Below are 19,861 nucleotides of genomic sequence, written 5' to 3' on the forward strand. Positions count from 1 at the left end.
AACAGAGTAGACGCTATTGAAAGACTGTGGATTATACCCACTTCGTGGCTTTTTAAAGAAGCTCATCATTATTCAACAATCACATTCTCGCTACAGCTAGTCAAATAAAGCAAATAATGATTTGCAGATATGTGGGGAAATTAATGTTGCAGCTTTAGTCCTAAGTTATTTCTTGTTTGTTTACTCATTTGAATATTTTTCACTTGCAAAAGTTTCACGTGTTTTAGCACAAATATTTGATCTTATAAAACTCAGAGCTGCTGTGTGACGCTTGCTGCTGGTTCAGTATTTTCAGAAAATTTATTGTCTTCTCAAGAAACCAGACCAGGACAGAGGCATCAGCCAGGAAAATCCCAGCAAATGCCTACAGCCAGCAGATGCAACTTGAACTGCAAAATCAAAGTTATCAAATTCTTGAGAGTGGTGACTAGGCTTCTGCGATTGTAAACCCTTCTGCAAACCTCACACTAACATGGGCTGGTGCAGCCAGTGGGAAAAAAAAAAAAAAAAAGACAAATTACTCTGAAGTCTACCCAACTCAAAATCCATCTGACTTAAAATTTAGACCTTGTTAGGTCTGAAGTTTAGATTAGCTGGAAAACTTTAGACTCTATCGAAAGCTCAGTCTGGTATATGCTGTCCCCTGGCTGGGTGAAGTTGAGAGCCAGTCTCGGTGCTGTAGATAAGGTGATGTGCAACGCTTTGAGTGCCAGGAATAAACACCAGGTTGTGTCAGGTCTTCTGACTTCTTCGTGCGGGTCTTGTCTGTGTCTAGGAGGAGAGATCACCTCCCTGCGCTAGCTAACCGAAGTTACCCACTGGCATGTCTTTGTCATAATGACCCTGAAGGTAATACATGGTTTTGGCTTGCAGCTCTAGTGGGAGCATTCCCTGGTTCTTTGGGGGGGTCACGGCTCACTCTTACCTGAAACTCAGCCCTGCCAGATGTCCTCTGAGAGATGCCTCCTCCGGGACACTGGCTGGATGTCAAGACAAGAATGATATATTTAAGAGGACTCCTTTTTCTTGCTGATTTTACCCTGTTACATCCTCTAGGATGTCAGACAGGTTTCGCGTGACATAGCAGTGTCAGCGCAGCTTCCCCACCAGGCTGCTGTTATTTCAGTTTTGGTATATTAAACAGAGTATGGAAAGCACCTAAAAAAGCACTGGCGACTTGTGTCTCCTGTGACCTTTCGCTGCTGTGAGCTCAGGCTCCCTCTTTCACCTTTCCAGCTCTTGCTGAATGCTGTCCCCACAGGCCTTGTCTAATTTATACTGTTAAGAGTCCTGGAGCAGAAAACGGCAAGTTTTTCACTGTGAGAATCTGTTAGACCCTCTCCACAGAAGTGTTTGAGCATTCGCTAACAAAGAAAACCACTATTGGTTTTAACCAAAATAATCTGAAAACTAATTAGACACTGATGAGCTTCAGATGATCCTGACTTTGTAAGAAGAAAATAGCAGCTTGATGAAAAAGAAAATTATTTAGGGGAAAGTCAATTTTCCATTGAGATATGTTGAAGACAGTTCTTGTTGAGCACTATCAATGAAAACTGCTATTTAACATTAATTTTACAATTGGGGGGGGCGGGGGGGGAAGTAGGTGATAATGCACACCATCATGTTTATCTGGAAGGAGTTAGATTCAGGAGCTTCCCCATTTTCATATATTATTTCCCCCATACAGTTCTCCGTGACTGTCACCCTACAGGAGCCTAGGAGAGACTCAGAGCATCACCCTTACAGTGCAGCTTGGGCAGAGCGTTGCTCATCTCTGACCTCTTCCACAGCGACGAAACTCATGAATGTGCTCCCTACGCTTTTGGGGTGAGAGCTGAACAGTCCTCTCTGCCTCCAGAATTGCTGGAAGGGAATTTGCTCCAAGACTCAACTTACTTGTCAAGTAAAGAATCCTCTGCGAGCAATAGTAATTATCCTCATTTGGAGAAAAAGTTTTGGTTTTTTTTTTTTAAAAAAAGCTAAAGAGTAAAAGCAGATTTTTATTTCTCTGACCCTTTGTACATGGGTAGGGCTGCTAAATTTACCACTATAACCTAAAATAAATAGATCTTATTACCTGAGTGGCTGTAATATAATTCTCAGCTTCCTCTTCCTGGCATACAGAGATCTGTGCATGCTAAGGCAATGCACCTCCCCTGTTCTCCTTTTTCCAGAATAATTACTGCTTATAAACTGAATTTGGCAACACAGAGTATTGCCAGGCTCAGAGGAAAATGTTTTCGTACTTGTTAGTGCTGTCATATTTCATTTATTAGCATGTTCTCTGACAGTTGTAATCACTGCCGTGGCGGTGTCGCGCTGTGTGGATGACAGCCGTGTTACTCAGTAGAACGGGTCCTGCCCCGGAGAGCGTGTGATGAGGGTTTCAGCCAAGGGAGAGACACACCGATGGATGCGGGTGACCGAGGGATGGACCTGACAGCAAACCAGAGGTGCTGGCACAGCCGATGCGGGGCTCGGCATGCTCACTGCCAAGTTTGCAGGATTGAGGTTATCCATGTAGTTTCTAAGATATCTAGTTAGTTTTCTAGGTTTGTTTGGGGGTTTTTTAAGTATAAATGTTGGTGATTTATTTATTTAAAAATATACCTTTTTTATTTTTTTATATATTACTCAGTTTTTATTGTAGTGAAGGGATACGGTGTAGTTGGGAACTGTCAGTGCGAGGTTAATGGTTGGACTGGATGATTCTACAAGGTCTTTTCCACCCGGGATGATTCTGAGATTCTGTGTGAAAATCTACCTGAAATAGTTCTACCACAGGCAACGATCTTCCCTTTTCCTTTTTGTTTCCAAATAAAAGTTTTTTAAAATATTTTTCAACAGTCTCGCAACAAGAAAAGGATCTCTGAAAGCTACTTCATGAGGATTTGGGAAAGTAGACAGAAACTGAATAAGAGCTTGGGGCAGATGCTCAGCCGGCACCCATAGGTGTATCTGATGAAACCCCCAGCGCCCTGGCTATTCATGCCAGCTGCGCACCTGCCCTGAGTACTGAGATGTTTCCTGCATAAGGTGTTTTTTAAGGACTGATGAGAATACAGTAATTTGTGGTAGGTATGTATTTTTAAAAATAGCCTGTTAGGGTATTTTTCAAGTGCCAGTGGTATATTGTAAAAGCAATGATTGATAAACACTGTAAATGTGAATGTTCCCTCCTCCATTTGTTGGTCTAGGTGCTACCTATCCTAATTAGCTCTAATTATCAAAGGTGTGCTTCAGAAAGACAGCTCATTTACCGCTCCCTTCCCTAGCACTGCTCCTGCCTGACCACACCGAGGAGAAACACTGAGGCTCGGTGGTTGTCCATTGGTCCAAAAAGTTCAGAAAACTTCTATGGTGTCACATCTAGAAAGTGAATTTCCATGCAAATAGGGATTCCCCTTGGCATGCCGTGGGTTGTTTTCTCTGCATGGGGCTCTGAATGCATGGTTCCAGGTTGGTTTTTCAATTCTATTTTAATTTACGGGTAGATGTGCAAATGATTTTTTCCATTTCCGGACATAATGTTTTCATTTCACTGAAATAAATCCATTACCCAAGGTTGTAATATCTGTATCCGAGCTCTGGCTGGAAAATTACTGTTGTCATTTTCATGGGGATCACAATCATTACATACTCAAGTTTCCTGAAGCTCTCTGGCCATCTAGTCTGGTTTTCTCTGTGTCCTGGCTCTCAGGTTTCACTCAGTCCCCTCCACATCCAACTGAGTCGCTAAGTAAAACCGCAAATTTGACTACAGTATAGACTCCAGAAATACAGTAATTCTGAAATGTACTTTTAAAATCTGGTCAAATCCCGTTGAATTTTCTGCCTAGGTAAAAACACTGAGCAAGATCTGTAAGGCCAGCACTGTAAGAAGATTCCTATTGCCTCAGAAGAGTATTTTCACAGTTGGTTTTTGCTTAACTCTTCAGCATTATTAGGATCTCTCAACTTCTTCACAAAACAGAGCCTATGCTTTTTTTTTTTTTTCCCCCCCACTTATTTTCATATATATGCTTTTGCTTTCTGCAGACCTCTGTGGGAACCAAGGGAATATTATGTCCCGTAATCTCAGTTCTGCCACCAAACCCCACATTTTGTTACCTTAAACTGTAATGTTATTTATAGTTTACAGGGCTTATTATTATTTTTTTCAAATGTGTGCATATTTGACTTTTATTTATATAGAGAAATACAGTGTTTATTTATCTTCAGAAAGGTGCAGATGGGCTGGGGTTGAGATGCTCTGTTATCCAGCTACTTCTGGAAGTTGTTGGAGGCATTTTCATGGAGATCATGCCCTGCCTGTATAAAGGGATAACAGCAGCTGTAAATCACTTAAGAGTTGTAAAGACTAAATAATTTAACTGTCTAGACTTGCATAGTGCTTCCACCATTCTCATATCTGAGAGCAATTTTATATGGCACTGGGAGAGGACTGACTCATAGAGTTTTTGCAGAGCCCAAAGCAGAGGCAGCTCTCCAGCGGCTCCTAACAGAGCAGACGGGCAAGCGAAGGTGCTTCCCCTTCCCCTGCCTCCCCAGGCAGAGGGTCCTGGGCTTGGGGGGTTTGGTTTCATCGCCAGAGGAGCACAGCGGAGGAGGTTTGACAGGGTGGATGCTGCAGGCAGAGCTGCTGTCTGCTCCCAGCCGTGCTGCTTGGCGCATCCTTTGCCATCAGAGGGTTTTTAGTGGGTAGTTTGTTTTAGCAGAGCTGGGTTGAGAGCAGTTTAATGGTCCCGGCTGAGTATTTATACAAATCCCTTGGAAGGGAGCACTGTTGGAGCTCTCCAGCCCTTACCATCAGTCTGGCTGCTTCTCCACAATAGCCAGGAAGCTGATTTGAATTTATTTTTTGGTGATGGTTTGTTTTCTACTGCGTTAAATAAAACCAAGTCAGGACCTGGAAAGCTTAAAGTGCCATTTCATTTTAGTTTTCAATTGCATATGAAAATAATCCTCAGAATAGCTGGAGGCGCCCGGAAAGAACAGCTGGAGGATGGAGAGACATGGGAATAACGACTGCGGAGGGGTGGAAATCGTGTAAGGCTTTGCCAGCATCGTAATGAGTCCTGCAGTGCAGATGAATAGAGAGATCTTTCCCCAGCATGTTTCAGCATCCAGTGATCTGCTGGAGGCTGTATTCCCACCACCGGTTTTAACAGCCGCTCGTAGGCGTATCATGCCCGGCTGGGTCTGACTCTGTTCTGGCTTTAACCTCCAGAACAAAAAATGGCAATGAGTTGTCCAAATGGCTGCAGTGCTTTGTCTAAAGGAATATTTCCCGACATTTGCCTTAAACCTGCTGCACGATAGCTTCACTGGGTCTCTTCCTTTCAGTTAGCTCTGGACATCGTTGGCTGTTTGCGCCGTTAATGAACAGTGAGCTGTTTTCAGAGAAATATCCAGGGCAGCTCTAAGATCTCCTTCCTGAAAGGCACCACTTGATTAGGCTCCATTAGATTGGACTTCATTAGGAGCTGGGTTTTCCTTTGCAACTGATGAATTAATTACGTGAGAGAGTTTTATTACTGATTTACTCAATATTGCAGTATTCTTCTGCAGCCGCTCTTAGCCAGGTTCAGATGTAAATCCCCAGTGTTGCAGCCTGCCGTGCTGCCCGTGAAGGTGAGCAGCGCGTGTCTTTGAGCATCTTTGGGAGCCCCACCAACACCTGCCAACATCCCAGGTACTGTGACCTCAGCAGCTCTTCTTTCCCCATATCTCCTGTCTTCAGGTCTTTTATGAATACACAAGAAGACTCCCCCACCCACACCTGTGCACCCTAATCCATGGGAGCTTGGGGGTTTTTTTAAGGCCTTTTGCTAAGGTACCTTGTTAGAACTGGAAAAAAAAGAAAAAAAGAGGAAAAACAGCTTTACTGTCAAATCTACTGACTGTCTGCTACAGGGACTCCAGCAGTGCGGCTTCTCTGAGCAGCTTTGCTGAGGAAGTCTGCAGAGCTGTATATCAAACAAAAGTGCACAGAGTTTCTTTATTTTTAGGTTCAGAGCAAATAGTAGTGGAGGAAGGTAAAACCCATTAAAATATTTAAGTAGACATTATATATGTTATATTCACTCTATTGATCTATACAAGCACATCTCAGATAGCAGACTCCCATGCATCCAATTCTGGTATATTTACACATATGTATCAATGAATCATTTTTTTTGTTATAAAAGCACACAAACCCCATTGCTAACAACATAATATGTAATACCTACTTTGTAACCTATAAAATACTCACTGATGTGGCCTGGGAGACGAAGTGCTGCCTCTGCTGGAAGTTGAAGAAATGTCACACCATTTTCCTGAGAGTAATCTTCAGAGCCTGGGCATGATATATCAGGGCACAGGCGTAGACACAAAATAAAAAAAAAAAAAAAAAATTGACTGCCTAGCCCAAGCCTTCATTACCAGCCAGGATACAAATCCTAGCAAGTAAATTTCCCTCACAGGCAAAAATGCTCTCAATAACTTTAAAAAAAAAAAAAAAAAAAGAAGAAAGGCTGCCTTTTTAAGCTAGAATGACCCTGACTTTCCGCTGCACCTCCCTCAGGCAATAAAATAATTTATTTTATGTTTCAATCAGATATTGGAAACAGTGCTTGCTTAAATCGTCTCAGCTTCACTGGTATTTTAAATATGTGGCGGTTTAGCACCATTTTCTGGCTGGGAGGGTGTGAGTCCCACCTCCCACATCGCCCAGTCCATTGCGGGCTGGTCTGCAAGGCAGTGGTGTGGTCCCCTGCCCACCGAGACTCTCATCCCCCTGATAAGATGGTGTCACCTGGCCTGATTTTTTCATTTACTGATCTTGTTTTCTGTGGTGCAAATCCTACCCCAAGAGTATTTAAAGGTTGCTCCTTCTCTGTAGCTGACCTAGATTGTTGTTAGAATAACATTTCTGTTGGGTGAATCAAATAAAAAGTGGCCAGAAAGACAACAGACGCTGAGGCAGAGGCATCAGTTTTTCATATTTATTCCTGTTGCTAGAGCTGGGAGAGAGAAAATAATTAATCTGCTTAGGCTAGAATGCAAATTGGAGAAATCAAATCAGCAGGTAAATTCTCTGCTCGAGGCCACACAGTCAAAATAAATTCACTGAATTGTATGTTTTCTCTTTAACAAATCTTACAATAAAGACCATGGTAGGAACTGCACCACGAAGAGCAGCTGTCTGGTTTAAAACAAACAAGCATCCTTGCTGTCATTTCTCTTGATAGCTAGGGAGTCTTCTTTTTCCATTTTATAATCCTTAAGACATGAATGTACTTAGGCTAAAAAAATTAATTAAACATTAATATAAAACCTGTTTTAACTTCAGACTGTTTGCTTCCCACAGATAATTGTTTAAGAGAATGAACTGTACTCTCTTTGCGGCTTTTCCATATATTTTTCAAAAATTAATACTAGAATTATGAAAGATAGGAATAAGAACAGCAAAGTAAATTAAATCAAATTGCTAAAACCTTAGGGAAGAGCTAATACAAATGAATTAAACGCTCATAAGTTCTGAACAGCTACAGAATAAGTTTACTTCTGAACATCGTTACTCTCAGAAGATGGCTGAGACACTAGCACCTTCACTGGCTGCGAAGTCACTATCTTGTAAAAACAAAAACCAGAAAAATAAGCTGTGAGCTCTGGCTACTATCATATATTGTAGTTTTTATCATCCCTTTCCTTTTCCATTAAAGTTATTACCTGCAAAACTGTAACTCTGAAATGAGCAACCAAAGTTAATTTTCTTTTTCTGTCACTGCGTATCATCTGTTCATGGATAGATGAAAATTCTGTATATTAAAGACTATTTTGACCTTAAAGGCAGAGGAAACTTTCATTTAAAAGCTATTTATAAGGCTAAAAGTATCTTATAAGTAAATAAAGCAGGGGAAGAAGAAAGAGGAGACTGAATACCAATATATGCTGAAAGTCATTAAAGCAGAGCTGCCATGGAGAGGTGAACGGAGAATTATTGTTCACTGAATATGGTGCATCAAATGGAAGCAGCAAAACAAACAAAAGGACATCATTGCAAATTGTAGGCAAATTTTGGATGTTCAAACATTAAATGGGTTTATAAGCAATGGGAGGAAATGATAACAAAATCATCCGTTAGAGGCGGTTTAACACATCACGCGCAGAGCTTTCAGAAAGTTCCTGTCCCGAACTCGCCAGTGCCCTCGGTGCTCTCCCTCACCCCCAGGCATTCAGGACCAGTGGAGGATGCTGGGCCAGGAGGGTCTTCAGGCAGATGGTGTTTGAGCATCCTTATGCTGTATCATTTTATCTGCTCATCTGTGTCCAGCTTAAAGTTGGTGATAATTTTACCTGGATTTGAAAGTATATTATGGTGCTGGCTGTGAGGGTAAAGGCAATAGGGTTGAAGAGATTATGGATATGGAATTATCACAGCTGAAATGGAAAGAAAACCTGGAGAGTTTACTTCTCAGGGTTGAGAAATGACTGGATAATAATAAATAGTAGTAAATTTGATTAGTAATTTCTCTGATATCCGTTATATCTCATGATTTCTAAGGTTTCTGGAAAGTACAAGCAATTGTAAAACAGGGTGGTTAGAGGAAAATAAGAGAATCTGTGAAGGCAGATCAGGCTTGACTAGCTAAACAGCTCTCCCTTAGAAGAAAGCGAAGATCTGGCACATTTTCTTTCCCAAGAATAACACTTATCTTTAAGCCAACAATTCCCTGCAAAGCTACTGCCTTGGGAAACTATTAGTGAAGCAGAATAAGGTGGAGAAATTGTACAGTGAGGGCAGATGAAGACACTGTTGGGTTGCGTTGAAAGGCCAAATATCAGGCTGGAGAGAGAGACTAGTGGAATTTCTCATGAAGTTATCTTCTTTTGTAGTTTTTATTCTGTACCTGGGCACAAAGAATAGTCACGCTGTGATGGAATTTTCTGATGACCCAAAATTGGGGGATATTATCGATGGAAAGAAGGCTTGCGGTATTGAGGATTTACGATTTCTGGTCTTTTATTTGCAGTTATCTGTGGCTATGCTGTAGTCCATGTACCCGTTAAGAATCTGGCTTCAGAATTATACGAAGCCATACGATATTTAGTCTACGCAGATGAAAGGTCAGGCTGGGATTGATGGGGTTTTGAATTGGTAGTTTCCACATCATCTCTTCTTCATTAGTCATTTTTTGGGGAATCTCAGTCAGGCGCAGTTGTCCTCAGAGTTAATATCTGCTGTTTCATCATGATGCTATTCACCACTTCTGCCCCTCTGCTCACCTTGCTGCCAAATCGTGGCAGTCCTCTCCCAGTAATTCCAAACCTGGGTCACGATACAAGGTAAAGGGTGATTACTGCCATGAGCTACAAATACGATAGCTGGATGTCATGAACAATGTTGCCTTACTATGGCAGTCTCCAAAATTTCTCTTAATTTCAAGTACTCTGTGTTTAGCTGAATTCTTGTCTAAGCAAGAGATGGCGAGCAGCAGTATATGTGCAAGTATGGTTCCTAATTTACAGGAGCTGAGGAAATCTGTTTACAGCTACCACTATGTAAGAAAATAAATATCAAGAGTCTGAAGGTTATTGGTATCTGTGATGGAGATACCAACCGATGATGAACCTGAGGGCAAGATGCTCCTGTAGACATAATGGTAAAAGAAAGCTCCTTCTGAACAGAGCACGGCGTGGACTCGGTGAAGATCATTCTCTTGCAGAGCTTGTCAGGCATTTTATATTTGTATGTTTTATGTCTGTAAGACAGCTCTTTTAATATGGATGCAAAGATTTCATGTATCTTACTGGCACAGGAGGCCTTCAGGATTTCTTCTTTCTCATGGGCTAAAAAATGAGCTGTGTTTTTTAAAGAACCACAATGTCTTGTCACTCACTGTTTTGCATCCAATTGCACGCACATGCCCGTTTCTCATGCACGTTACCTGATCTAAATAACTGTGCTGACAAGAGCTGAGTGCCAACATTATTCTGTCCAGGTTGCCCTTATTCTTCTGCAATGATTAAGTTATCAAAAGGCAAAGCGGAGGGTAAAGTTAGGTTTTTGCATGCACAGTATGTAGGCTATATTTTATTTATTTTGTATTTCACTGGAATCAAAAGTTTGTCAGTTTGTAGCTGCAAATCTAAATTATTTAAAATGCAGTTTAATTCAAGTTATAGGAAAATGGGCCCATTCTGTGCTTACTGAAATATCAAAACTACCAGTTGAGTAGATAGAAAAGATTGATGTATGATTATATATATTTTTGGAGCCTGAAGGCAGCTGCCGGGATGGGCTGTGGAGGGGTGTCTGTGCTGCTTCATCAATCCATCTTCTGCCACTGCAGTCAGGTCCCCCACTGAACACAGAACCGCTGCCTCAACTCTGTGCCAGGGTTGTTGTTGCCTTGTGCGCTTTATCTAAACCCAGTCAAGGCTTTTATCTCCTTTTCATAGAACGATAGAATCACAGAATCATTCAGGTTGGAAAAGACCCTTCGGCTCCTCATGTCCAACCATCAGCCCAACTCTACAAAGTTCTCCCCTACACCACATCCCCCAACATCTCATCTAAATGACCCTTAAACACAACCAGGGATGGTGACTCCACCCCCTCCCTGGGCAGCCTATTCCACTGTCTGACCACTCTTTCTGTGAAAAATTTTCTCCCCCTTCCTCTTCCAGAAAGCCTGTGTGTCGGAGTCTGTGGTTCCTCTGTGAGGCTCGGGAGGGCTGAGCCTCCTGGGCTGCACGGGCACGGGATCTCTCGCTGCATCTTGAGTGATAAAGTCGATGAGGCAGCACAGTGTCTTTAAGTACTCCCCAGAAAAGGTCAATAAGCAGAACGCAATGCTGTGGATGTGTACATCTCTGTCACTGGCTGATCGGTATCTATCGAGGCTCTATACTGACCGTTATTGAGTTCCCCTCTCGTGGATGCTGGGTTATGCTGTGGTGCTTTGACCTTCCAGCAGTGGCTGGTCAACTCCATCTCTCACGCTAATTCTCTTACAAGTTTCCTGCTCTCCCTTCCTGTCCCCTGCAGATCCCCCTGCTGTGGAGCCCACTTTTCTGGAGATTCGGCAAGGCCAAGGCCGGAGCATCACCATGAGCTGCCGAGTCCTGAGGGCGTATCCCACCCGGGTCCTCACCTACGAGTGGCGCCTGGGCAGCAAGCTGCTGCGCACCGGCCAGTTTGACGTGCAGGATTCCACCGAGTACACGGTCAGCAGCCTCTCCCGTGACAGCTACGGCATCTACAACTGCAACATCATCAACGAAGCGGGCGCTGGCCGGTGCAGCTTCCTCGTGACAGGTAGGTTTGGCGGTGTCTTGGCCAAGGTGATGGACTGAGCGTGCTGCAGGCTTGCGTGGCGTTGGGTAATGCTACTCCTGCGTCAACTAATGAATTACCAAAGAGATACATCCTTGGAAGTAGAGTCATGGCTTAAGGCATCTGGTTTGGATTCTGGGGAGGTGGGAAACAAAATAGGAGATTTAGCTTATTTCAGTGGTTTGAGGATAAAGATTTTTATGTGCAAAATGTAAATATCCCTTCTCTGCCGGCATTGTCAGTATGTTTTTGAGAGAGTCGTCAGGCAGCAAATTTCTTCTCTTTGAAGTTTGCAATAAGGCTTCAATTTCTTCTTCTCTTTTGGTACAGTCAGCAAGCTCGGAGACTGGGGTGGGCAGACCACAGTCTCAAGCCACTTCAAGCTACCCAAGTACAGACGGGTGTGGAAATTTGTTCCTTTTCTCAAAAAGCAAAGGTCTTTGTGAAGTTAGTACACAAGGTCCCAGACTTGGGGGAGGATGTGCAACCCCTGCCATGGTCTACTCCGTGTTGCGTAATTAATGCACTGGATTGAGACAAAATTTATATGTCTTTTATCTTTAGTATCTTGGATTTAAATGTTAAACTGGGTGTGTAGGTGTGAAAGTCTTGATTCTTCCTCTACTGGAAATTAGGTACCATGACTTGAAGACTCAGCTGCTTGATCCTGCAACACCTTGTGCCTGCAGCAGATGTTGTGCCCAAGCTGAAATACTCTGGTCGCTGGAGTCACATCAGCTGTAGGTTCCCATCCCTCTAGGCTGGTTGTCCAGACACTTTTTAGAGTCACTGGAGGGAAAAAAGCATCTCTAGTAAGTGAAGCATCTCCTCCCAAGGTCTGCAATGGGTCAGGAAGCCCCTGTTCCTCAGCACCAGCTGAAAGAGGTGTCCAGCCACTTGCCCTATATAGGCTCTCTCTGGAGGTCAGCACGAGCAGTCCCAGCCTCCCTAAGGATGTCGGAGGTGTAGCCCTATTTCAGCTCAAAATCCCTCCCATCAGCTGCTTGAAAAGGAGTGATGGGAAAATAAACCAACAAAAGAAATTCAGAATATGTAGAGGAGAGCTATCTTAGAAGGAAAGATCCCCTATCTTAGTTGAGATTTTATTCTTGTTTAATCAACTCAGGTCCAGCTACAATCTAATCTAAATGAGGTTTTGCTTTTGGGTTTGCTGGCAACTTGGCAGCTCCCTGAGCCCTGCCATTATTTAGGAAAATGGGAGTTGTTCTCAGCTTCACTGGTACCAGCAGCAAGGGCATGGATTTAATGGATGAGCTGCAGAGCCCCTTCAGGGACCCTGTTCTGCACAAGTCCTGGATATCAGGGTGGACCCTCTGTACACATCTGTCCTGGGAATAAAAGAAACAATTCGATTCAGCTCCCCGGTGTTTTTCAGTAAAATTTGATTTTATAGGAAAAAAATGTGGGCCTGCTTTCATGTGGATACTTTTTTTTTTTTTCCTCTTCTGGAGTTAGCTGAATGGCATCTCGTTGGCAGGGATTTCATCGGGACATGGTGCACGGCACAAATGTGGTGGGAGCACCCCAGTGACGGATGGCTCTGCTCCTTTCAAAATGTAATCAAGCCTTTGGCTGATTTATTGTTTAGAGCCTGCGTCGAAGTTTTTTCACAGCCACCAACTTCTCCAAATCTTTGGACTTTAATCCAAAAGGTGGCTCCGAAGGAAACTAGAGAAACAGTCTTTTTCCTCAAATGAGTAAATGCAGTTCAATTTACTGTTCATCACGCTTTGGACCTGATACTGTGGAAACCTATTCTAAGGCAATTATTTTGCCAAGACTGGGGCAATCTGAGTGGCTTTCTGTGATTTATTACCATGCCAAAGTAAGCCACATAACTGAAAATTAGTACTAAAATGGTTTTATGATATACTCTGTCTTGCAGCCCTCCGTGTGCCTTGCTCATTTTTAGTTTATACCATTATGCGAATTTATGCTGTATGGTTGGATTAAGGATGCTGAAAGTAACATTTTTACTTTCATGCTTTCCTTAGTCTTTTAAGGTTAAAACTGACATATTTATAAATATATTCTTTGACACGTGGAGTTGAAACTGCTCTCAGGAAAGAGCAGCAGCTGTATTCTGGTCCCAAGTCTCATCAGGACAGATGAAGTTAAAGCACTGGGGAACTGAAAGCGTGTGGAAGAAAAATGACAAAGTGGTTAAAAAGGAGGCTTACGTTTCACCAGGAATGTGAATACAGAAAAGAAACAGGTCACTTCTTAGACACGCACATGAAGAAAAAAGCTACATAAATAACCTGATGGCAGGAATCTGGTGATAGTGGAGAGCTTTTCTTTTGGGTGGAATAATGGGAGTTGTAGCCCATTTTTAGTTGGTTTTATTTCCAGGTTTTCATGTAGTAGCAGTGTGCTGCAATGCTCACGTTGCAGGGGCTGCAGAGAAGCATTGGTATGCTAAGAGAAAGGTTTTCAGTACAGTATTAAAAGCAGCCTGGATTAAAAGATTTATAGTGGCCCTAGAGTTTGCAAAACCTGTTTTTACTGCATTTGTATTTTGAGCCAGATTTGAGAAGATGAAAGCAAAATAAATCACATGTGGAAAAGGGGGTTAATTTATATCAGGTGGGCCAATCTGAGGCAGATTTAACCTGCTACTGTCTTAAAGATAAATAAGAACATACAAGCAAAATTGTATTTGTGGGAAAGCAAAGTTGAGTTCATGCTACTCATAGCTTCACTAGCTATATATTTTACTCAGTGGTTGTTAGTGCATATCACATCCAAAGAGCAACAAGAAGTACATTTCAGGTGGTGTGGTGTTAAACCCTGCCAAGGCTGGAAGCAAATTAAAAAAAAAAAAAAAAAAAAAATGCAGAAAATGTCATGAATGGCACTGACTATTGAGAAGCCTCCATGCAGGTGGAGGAAGGAGTTTAGTGCTGGAGGAGGCTGGCAGGGTCCTCCTCCCCGGAAAGTCTCCTCACTGGGCAGACTTGAGCCCTCCCTGGGTCACATCCTGGCTCCTGCCAGCCCAGACCACCCTGGAGACACCTTTTCCCCAGCAAGTTGGGCTTCCTTAAAGCAGGGAAGGTTAAACTATATTTTCTAGGTTCTCAGCGTGCAAGAGATTGATCAAGCAAGCCCTTGCGTTGCTGTCAGAAGGGCTGGTGCTACAGCGGGGGTTGTTTAACAATATTCTGCGCACCTGGGGAGCTGTTTAGGATTAAGATTACCCATAATTGAGGTTACCTGACAAGTCTTGGCATAACACTTTATCTTCGGCGGCTTATAACTTTGGCAAGCTTTAACCACTTGTGCTGCAATTTGCTGTGCTGGTGGCTGCCTCAGGCTGAATTGTGCACAAAATTTGCTGTCCAAGGAGGTTTTTTTAAGTCAGGGAAACAATATTTTGTTTCATCCCTGTTAAATTCTTGCGGCTGCTTAATCGGTATGTTTGAAGGGGCCAAATACACACCCGTGCATGATTCCTTGCTTAAATTACATCGTGCAATTTGTCTGTCCGTGGTTTATGGTGCTGGCTTGACAATGCTATATATAATTTGTGAGATACTATTTCAATTAGTAACCGTAACACTGGGTAGTAGTAAAGAAAGCTACTAATGGCATTATGTTGATATAGTTACTTTTACCAACTAACTTCTGATCCCACCATTGAGCGAAGACGGTTTTGAATATTGATTTTGTGTTGTTCTGTTTTGTGGATTTTCTTCACCATAAAATATTGCATTAATTAACGAGCCAATCTTTAATTATTTACTTCTCCAGTCTTGCGTCACATTTTCAGTGCTTCTGGCCAAGAGCAACGTCAAGCCAATCAACTCGTAATTATGTAGGTTATAATTGTTAGCTACCAGCATGACCACAGCTTTCCCTTTCTTTGGAGCTTCCTGGCATTACTGAATTAAAGAGAGAGCAGAGCACACTGTGAGCAAACCTGGGGGCATGCACATACCCGCCTGCGTCCATCCGCAGTCTAGCTTGGGGTGTCTGCTCAGTCTGCCTGAGGATCTCCCATCTCCTGCCTTCCTTTCCTCCATGCCTTAGGAAATTTGATTCTGAGGAGCTGGACACTGAATCATCCCTTCTGTATGATCCTAGCATCCATCCCCAGCAGGAGCTGTGCGATTCCTCACGTAGCCTTGCGGGAACATCCTCGCTAGAAACCTGTTCAGTGATTTCTGCCTTGGTGTTTCTTCTTCGCCCTTGGCACCATATGTGATATTGCTGGGGTCTGTACAGCATCGAGCTGAAATCCTATCAGAATTACCAGCCAGCCTTTTGTGAAAGCCGGGATGCTTTTGCCACAAGGGCATCACCTTAAAATAAATTGCAGACACTTGAAATTGCAGGATATCAAGTTCTTCTCCATGGCCCTGTTAGCTGAATTAAACAGTGTTCTGCCATTTAAAGTTTTATAGCTTCGTTAATCCTTTTTTATTAGGGAAGGCCTTTTGCACTGAACTAAGGGACAGAAGTGTATATTGTTTGCAGCTTCCCATTTTAGTTGTTTTTTTTTCTTAAAAACTCCATGGGATTCATGTAAAGCAACAAGGAAAAATCCTATTTTAGAAAACTTGTTTGGCAACAGATTCTTTGTACTCTTTTTGCCTGCACAATCCCAAAATGTCAGGATTTTGCCAGTGAACTGTTTTCAGTCTACAATGTTTTTTTGTCAGCGTGAAGGCAAGTAAATCAGCACAAGTTTCACAAGCTGAACTGAATGTCTGTGGCCTGGAAGACATGGCAGTGCCTCTAATGTCGGTTCTGTTCCTCACTGCGTGGTTACCCATCGTGGAATGATTGACCAGTGTCCAGACTGGTGGAGGGACATGCGAGAGCTGTGTTGTATTTGTCTTTACAAACGCTTCAAATTCAGCAGTTTTCCTCTCCGTTTTCCAGGAACCTGTAGCTGTTGTGCCAGAAACTGGAGTCACTGCAGCTGGGTAGTCCCTACCAGTGGCCAAGGGGTGCTAGGCATTAGTGAATTCTTGCTTGCAATGCTTGGTTTTTCTTCTGAAACCATTTGTTCCTCCTCATTGTTCTAGTCAATAACTGCTAGCAGTTGTTTTGAGCTTTGGGTTATTTGTGTGAGTTTCGGTTGACCAGTTCAGTTTTTTGGTAACAGCTCTCAGATGAGTACAATGACATGGACACATTAGGAAAGCTCATTGGCAAGCGTGGAAGTAGAAATGTAGGGATCAAGAATAATCTACCTGTCTAAAATATTTCAGAAGAATAGTCTTCCTAAACTACTGAAAGATTAACTGCTGAGTTGAAAACAATTATTCACTTTTTTTTTCCTTCAATGAGACGTATGCCAGCACAGTTTAAATGAATATTTTCATTACCTTAGTAAGCTTTAAGGCTATAAGAGACCATCTTATCTTTTCTGTAGCACCAGCTCTTCACACACTGTGAGTTTAAGGGGTCTATAGAACTCAGTAATCATAATGTAGGGGCAAAACCAGGTCCCTGGCAGAATTACCAAAGAATAAGATTTTGACCCATTGGAGGTGCGTGCCAATTCATTTTATGTTTGTTTCTAAACAAAACTGTAACCCAGAACTGAAGCAAGCATGGCCTGACTATTCCTCCCAACGCTGCCGTGCTGTAACGCTGCAGTCCTCCCCTGCCGAAAGGACAGCTTCTGCCAAACAAACCTATGAGCCTCAAATGTGCGCAAGTGGGGAGTGATAATATGATTTTATGCTCTAATTCTTTGTCTGGAAAGCCTTGTGGTAATCACGCTGCTATTTTGCCCAGGGTATGAGCCCTGCTAGCCGGTAGCCTCCAGCCAGTGGTCAAAGCCTCACCTTCCCCTGTTCAGGGATGGTGGCTGTGCTCCTGTAGTCCAGGCTCTGCTGGCAGCTACTGCAGGCGAGCTCCTTGGCTCTTTCCTCAGGGACTTTGGAGGAAATTATTCTGGCTTGTCGATATGAAAAGGTTCAGTGTTGCCAAATGGGATTTGTAGCTTCCCGAGCCAGGAGGTGGCAGGATTCCTGCTCCGTTCCCTGCATCCTCCAGGATGGATGCACCTCCCCATGCTGAAAATACCCAACCCCTGAAATCATTGACTGCTGCTGGGTCATGGCTAAAAGGAAGGCATCTACTGGAAATCTAATCAGGCTCAAGAATCAGATTACAATAATTTCATATACCAAGGCCTGTCACTCACCCTCTCTCATTAATAGGAACATATCCAGTTATATTTTTCAGGCGTAAAGCTCTGTTTTTTTCTCTCCTGCTGATGTCCTCAGTAAATATACAGGGATATTGTCTGCATAGCTGGCCATCCCGGGTCAATTAACACAAAGTGCTTATGAAAAATGAAATCTGGGAAAAAAAATATTCTTTCTTCTCTTTCCATTCTACACTGTGAAGTGTTTCTATCTTAGCAACACTAAAGTCCATTTGGCTGGCACAAAAATGTTTGTGGTTCAATTGGTAGCGTCCCCTTAATTTTAAAAATCAGAAGGGAATGGTAAATGACAGTCACAGGGGTGTTACTGGGGCTGGTTAGGGACAGCTGTTGGTCTTTTAGGAAGCTTATATGGGAAAGGCAAGTGCAGTGCTGGAAATACAGACATTTTCTTTTCATAGAATAAATCAAATATTCTCCTTGGTAGATACACTTCTGTTTCTGTTATACGCATTTCCCTCAGTGGGAATTAAGGAATTATATTTGCTTTGTTCTTTTAAATATTTATCTTTTTTTTTTTTTTTTTAATATGTGAAATTTTCCCTCCAAACCATTTACTGTTGATATTTTTGGCAGGGTAAAACCCTGGTTCGACTGAAGTCTAAAGAAAACTGATCCACTTTGGTGAATTCAAAATTTGATATGTAGAGTCAGCACCAGCGGCCTTGAGGGTTGGTGGATTTTATTTTTTCTAAAGTTGAAATCTTCCTTCTTTATGCGTCTGCTTCTCTAATACTGTGATATCTCCCCAATGCCTTCTTGCATCCATCCTCTGTGTCCCCTCTGTTCAAGCAAGTCCCCGCACGGGTATGCGGGAGCCCTGCAGTAGTGTGCTAGTGCCCGTTAGCTAGCTGCCATTAATTTTTAATCTAAAGATCCTCTCTTCAGTGTTATTATTCCTGTTTGTTTATTTCAGCTTTTTTTTTTTTTTTTCTCCTGAGTTTGTTTTTTGTCATTTTATCATGTTAATGCAGAGCAAGGCTTGTCTTCACAGCTGGGCGCCCCAGGGGCCACTGCTGAAGGGCAACACAGAGAGGCAGAGCGGGTCTTCACCAGCTTTCTGCCACATTATGAGAAAATTCAATTTAGCCATTTTCTCCCTTAGACTATTTGTTAGGCACTTGATATCCTTTCCCTCTAGTTTAAGCCAAATTTAGTACTCAAAGAGTGGGGGAGACTGAAGGATGAAAAGGGGAGGGGGCCTGCAGAAGGTTGACCTCTTGTTTCCCCTCTCTCACCCTTCTCATCCTCTCCCTTCCCCGCTCTCTTCTCCCCACATGGCCCACGCTGGTTTCAAAGCATAGAAAAAAAAAGTCACATGAGGTCAAAGAATGTCCACGCAAATATACCAACAACATACACAAATATTTCTTTTAAAATAGCTGACCTGCCCTGTCGGGTACTGGGATGCTACTATCCTTCTTTATTCCATTGCAGTTCTGTGCTCCATCTGCTTCCTGCCCCAAAATCCTCTGTTTTACCTTCTTTGAGTGTTAGACAAATGATTTCTTTTTTTAATTCATTGTCTTGTCATAAAGATTACTTTAAATAAAACAATTTAGTATTACTCTTTAAAGTCCAAATCATCTTAGAGCATGTACGTGTTGTCTGAGGACATTTCTGAAATCAAAGTGCTGCTTGGACTCTCTGCCTGAATTTGTGCAGGTTGTTTGTGACTAGCTGCTGGCTCCAGACCATGGAGCACTAACCTACTTATTGCTTTTAGATACTTCATCTGCCTCGAGATTAGCCGTGACATTTTCCTGAACCGCTGAGATACTTCTGGTAGTTTGGCCCTAGGTAGTTCAGCGGTGCGTTCCCGTCTGTCAGCAGGCACTCAGATACTTTGCTTTAATGGCCAATTTTCTGATGGTTATCCTTTTGAAATCTGCCAGAGTGCAAGGCCGAGGCTGAGGTCCGATTCCCTTTGCTCTTTATCTTCTTCTCTTGGGTAGTGTTACTGAGAGCCTTGGATTGAATTTTCATCTCCTTACTGCTGATTTACAGTCTAACAAAGATGCTATCACAGTGATGTCTGTTTTGGAAAATTGCTTTAAAGCCATGCAAAAGTGGAGTATGATGCATTTTTTTTCCTTTTTGTCCTTTTTTTTTAAAAAAAAACCCTCAATTCAATGCTAACAAGACCAGCTGTCTTATTTTTGTGGCTGTCAGCAAGTGCAGAGCCCGCTGACTTCATGGGATGTACGAGTGCTCAGCAGCACGGAGAATTGAAGCCACCCAGCAGTGCCAGCTGGTCCAGCCCAGCTCTTCCTCCCGAGCAGGACTCCCTGGAAGAAACTGGTGTTGCACTGGTTTGGAGATACCCA

General features: G+C 42.8%; 1 protein-coding gene across 1 annotated transcript in view; it reads left to right on the forward strand.

Moving 5' to 3' along the window:
* The window catches only part of MDGA2 (MAM domain containing glycosylphosphatidylinositol anchor 2), a 392,310-nt gene that overhangs the window by 293,290 nt on the left and 79,159 nt on the right, over positions 1-19,861 (forward strand). The window contains exon 9 of the mRNA XM_074821198.1: positions 11,042-11,311. Coding sequence (XP_074677299.1) covers positions 11,042-11,311 — 270 coding nt within the window. The remainder of the gene's footprint in view (positions 1-11,041; positions 11,312-19,861) is intronic.

The sequence above is a fragment of the Strix aluco genome, chromosome 4 (assembly GCF_031877795.1).
Source record: "Strix aluco isolate bStrAlu1 chromosome 4, bStrAlu1.hap1, whole genome shotgun sequence".
Taxonomy (NCBI): Eukaryota; Metazoa; Chordata; class Aves; order Strigiformes; family Strigidae; genus Strix; species Strix aluco.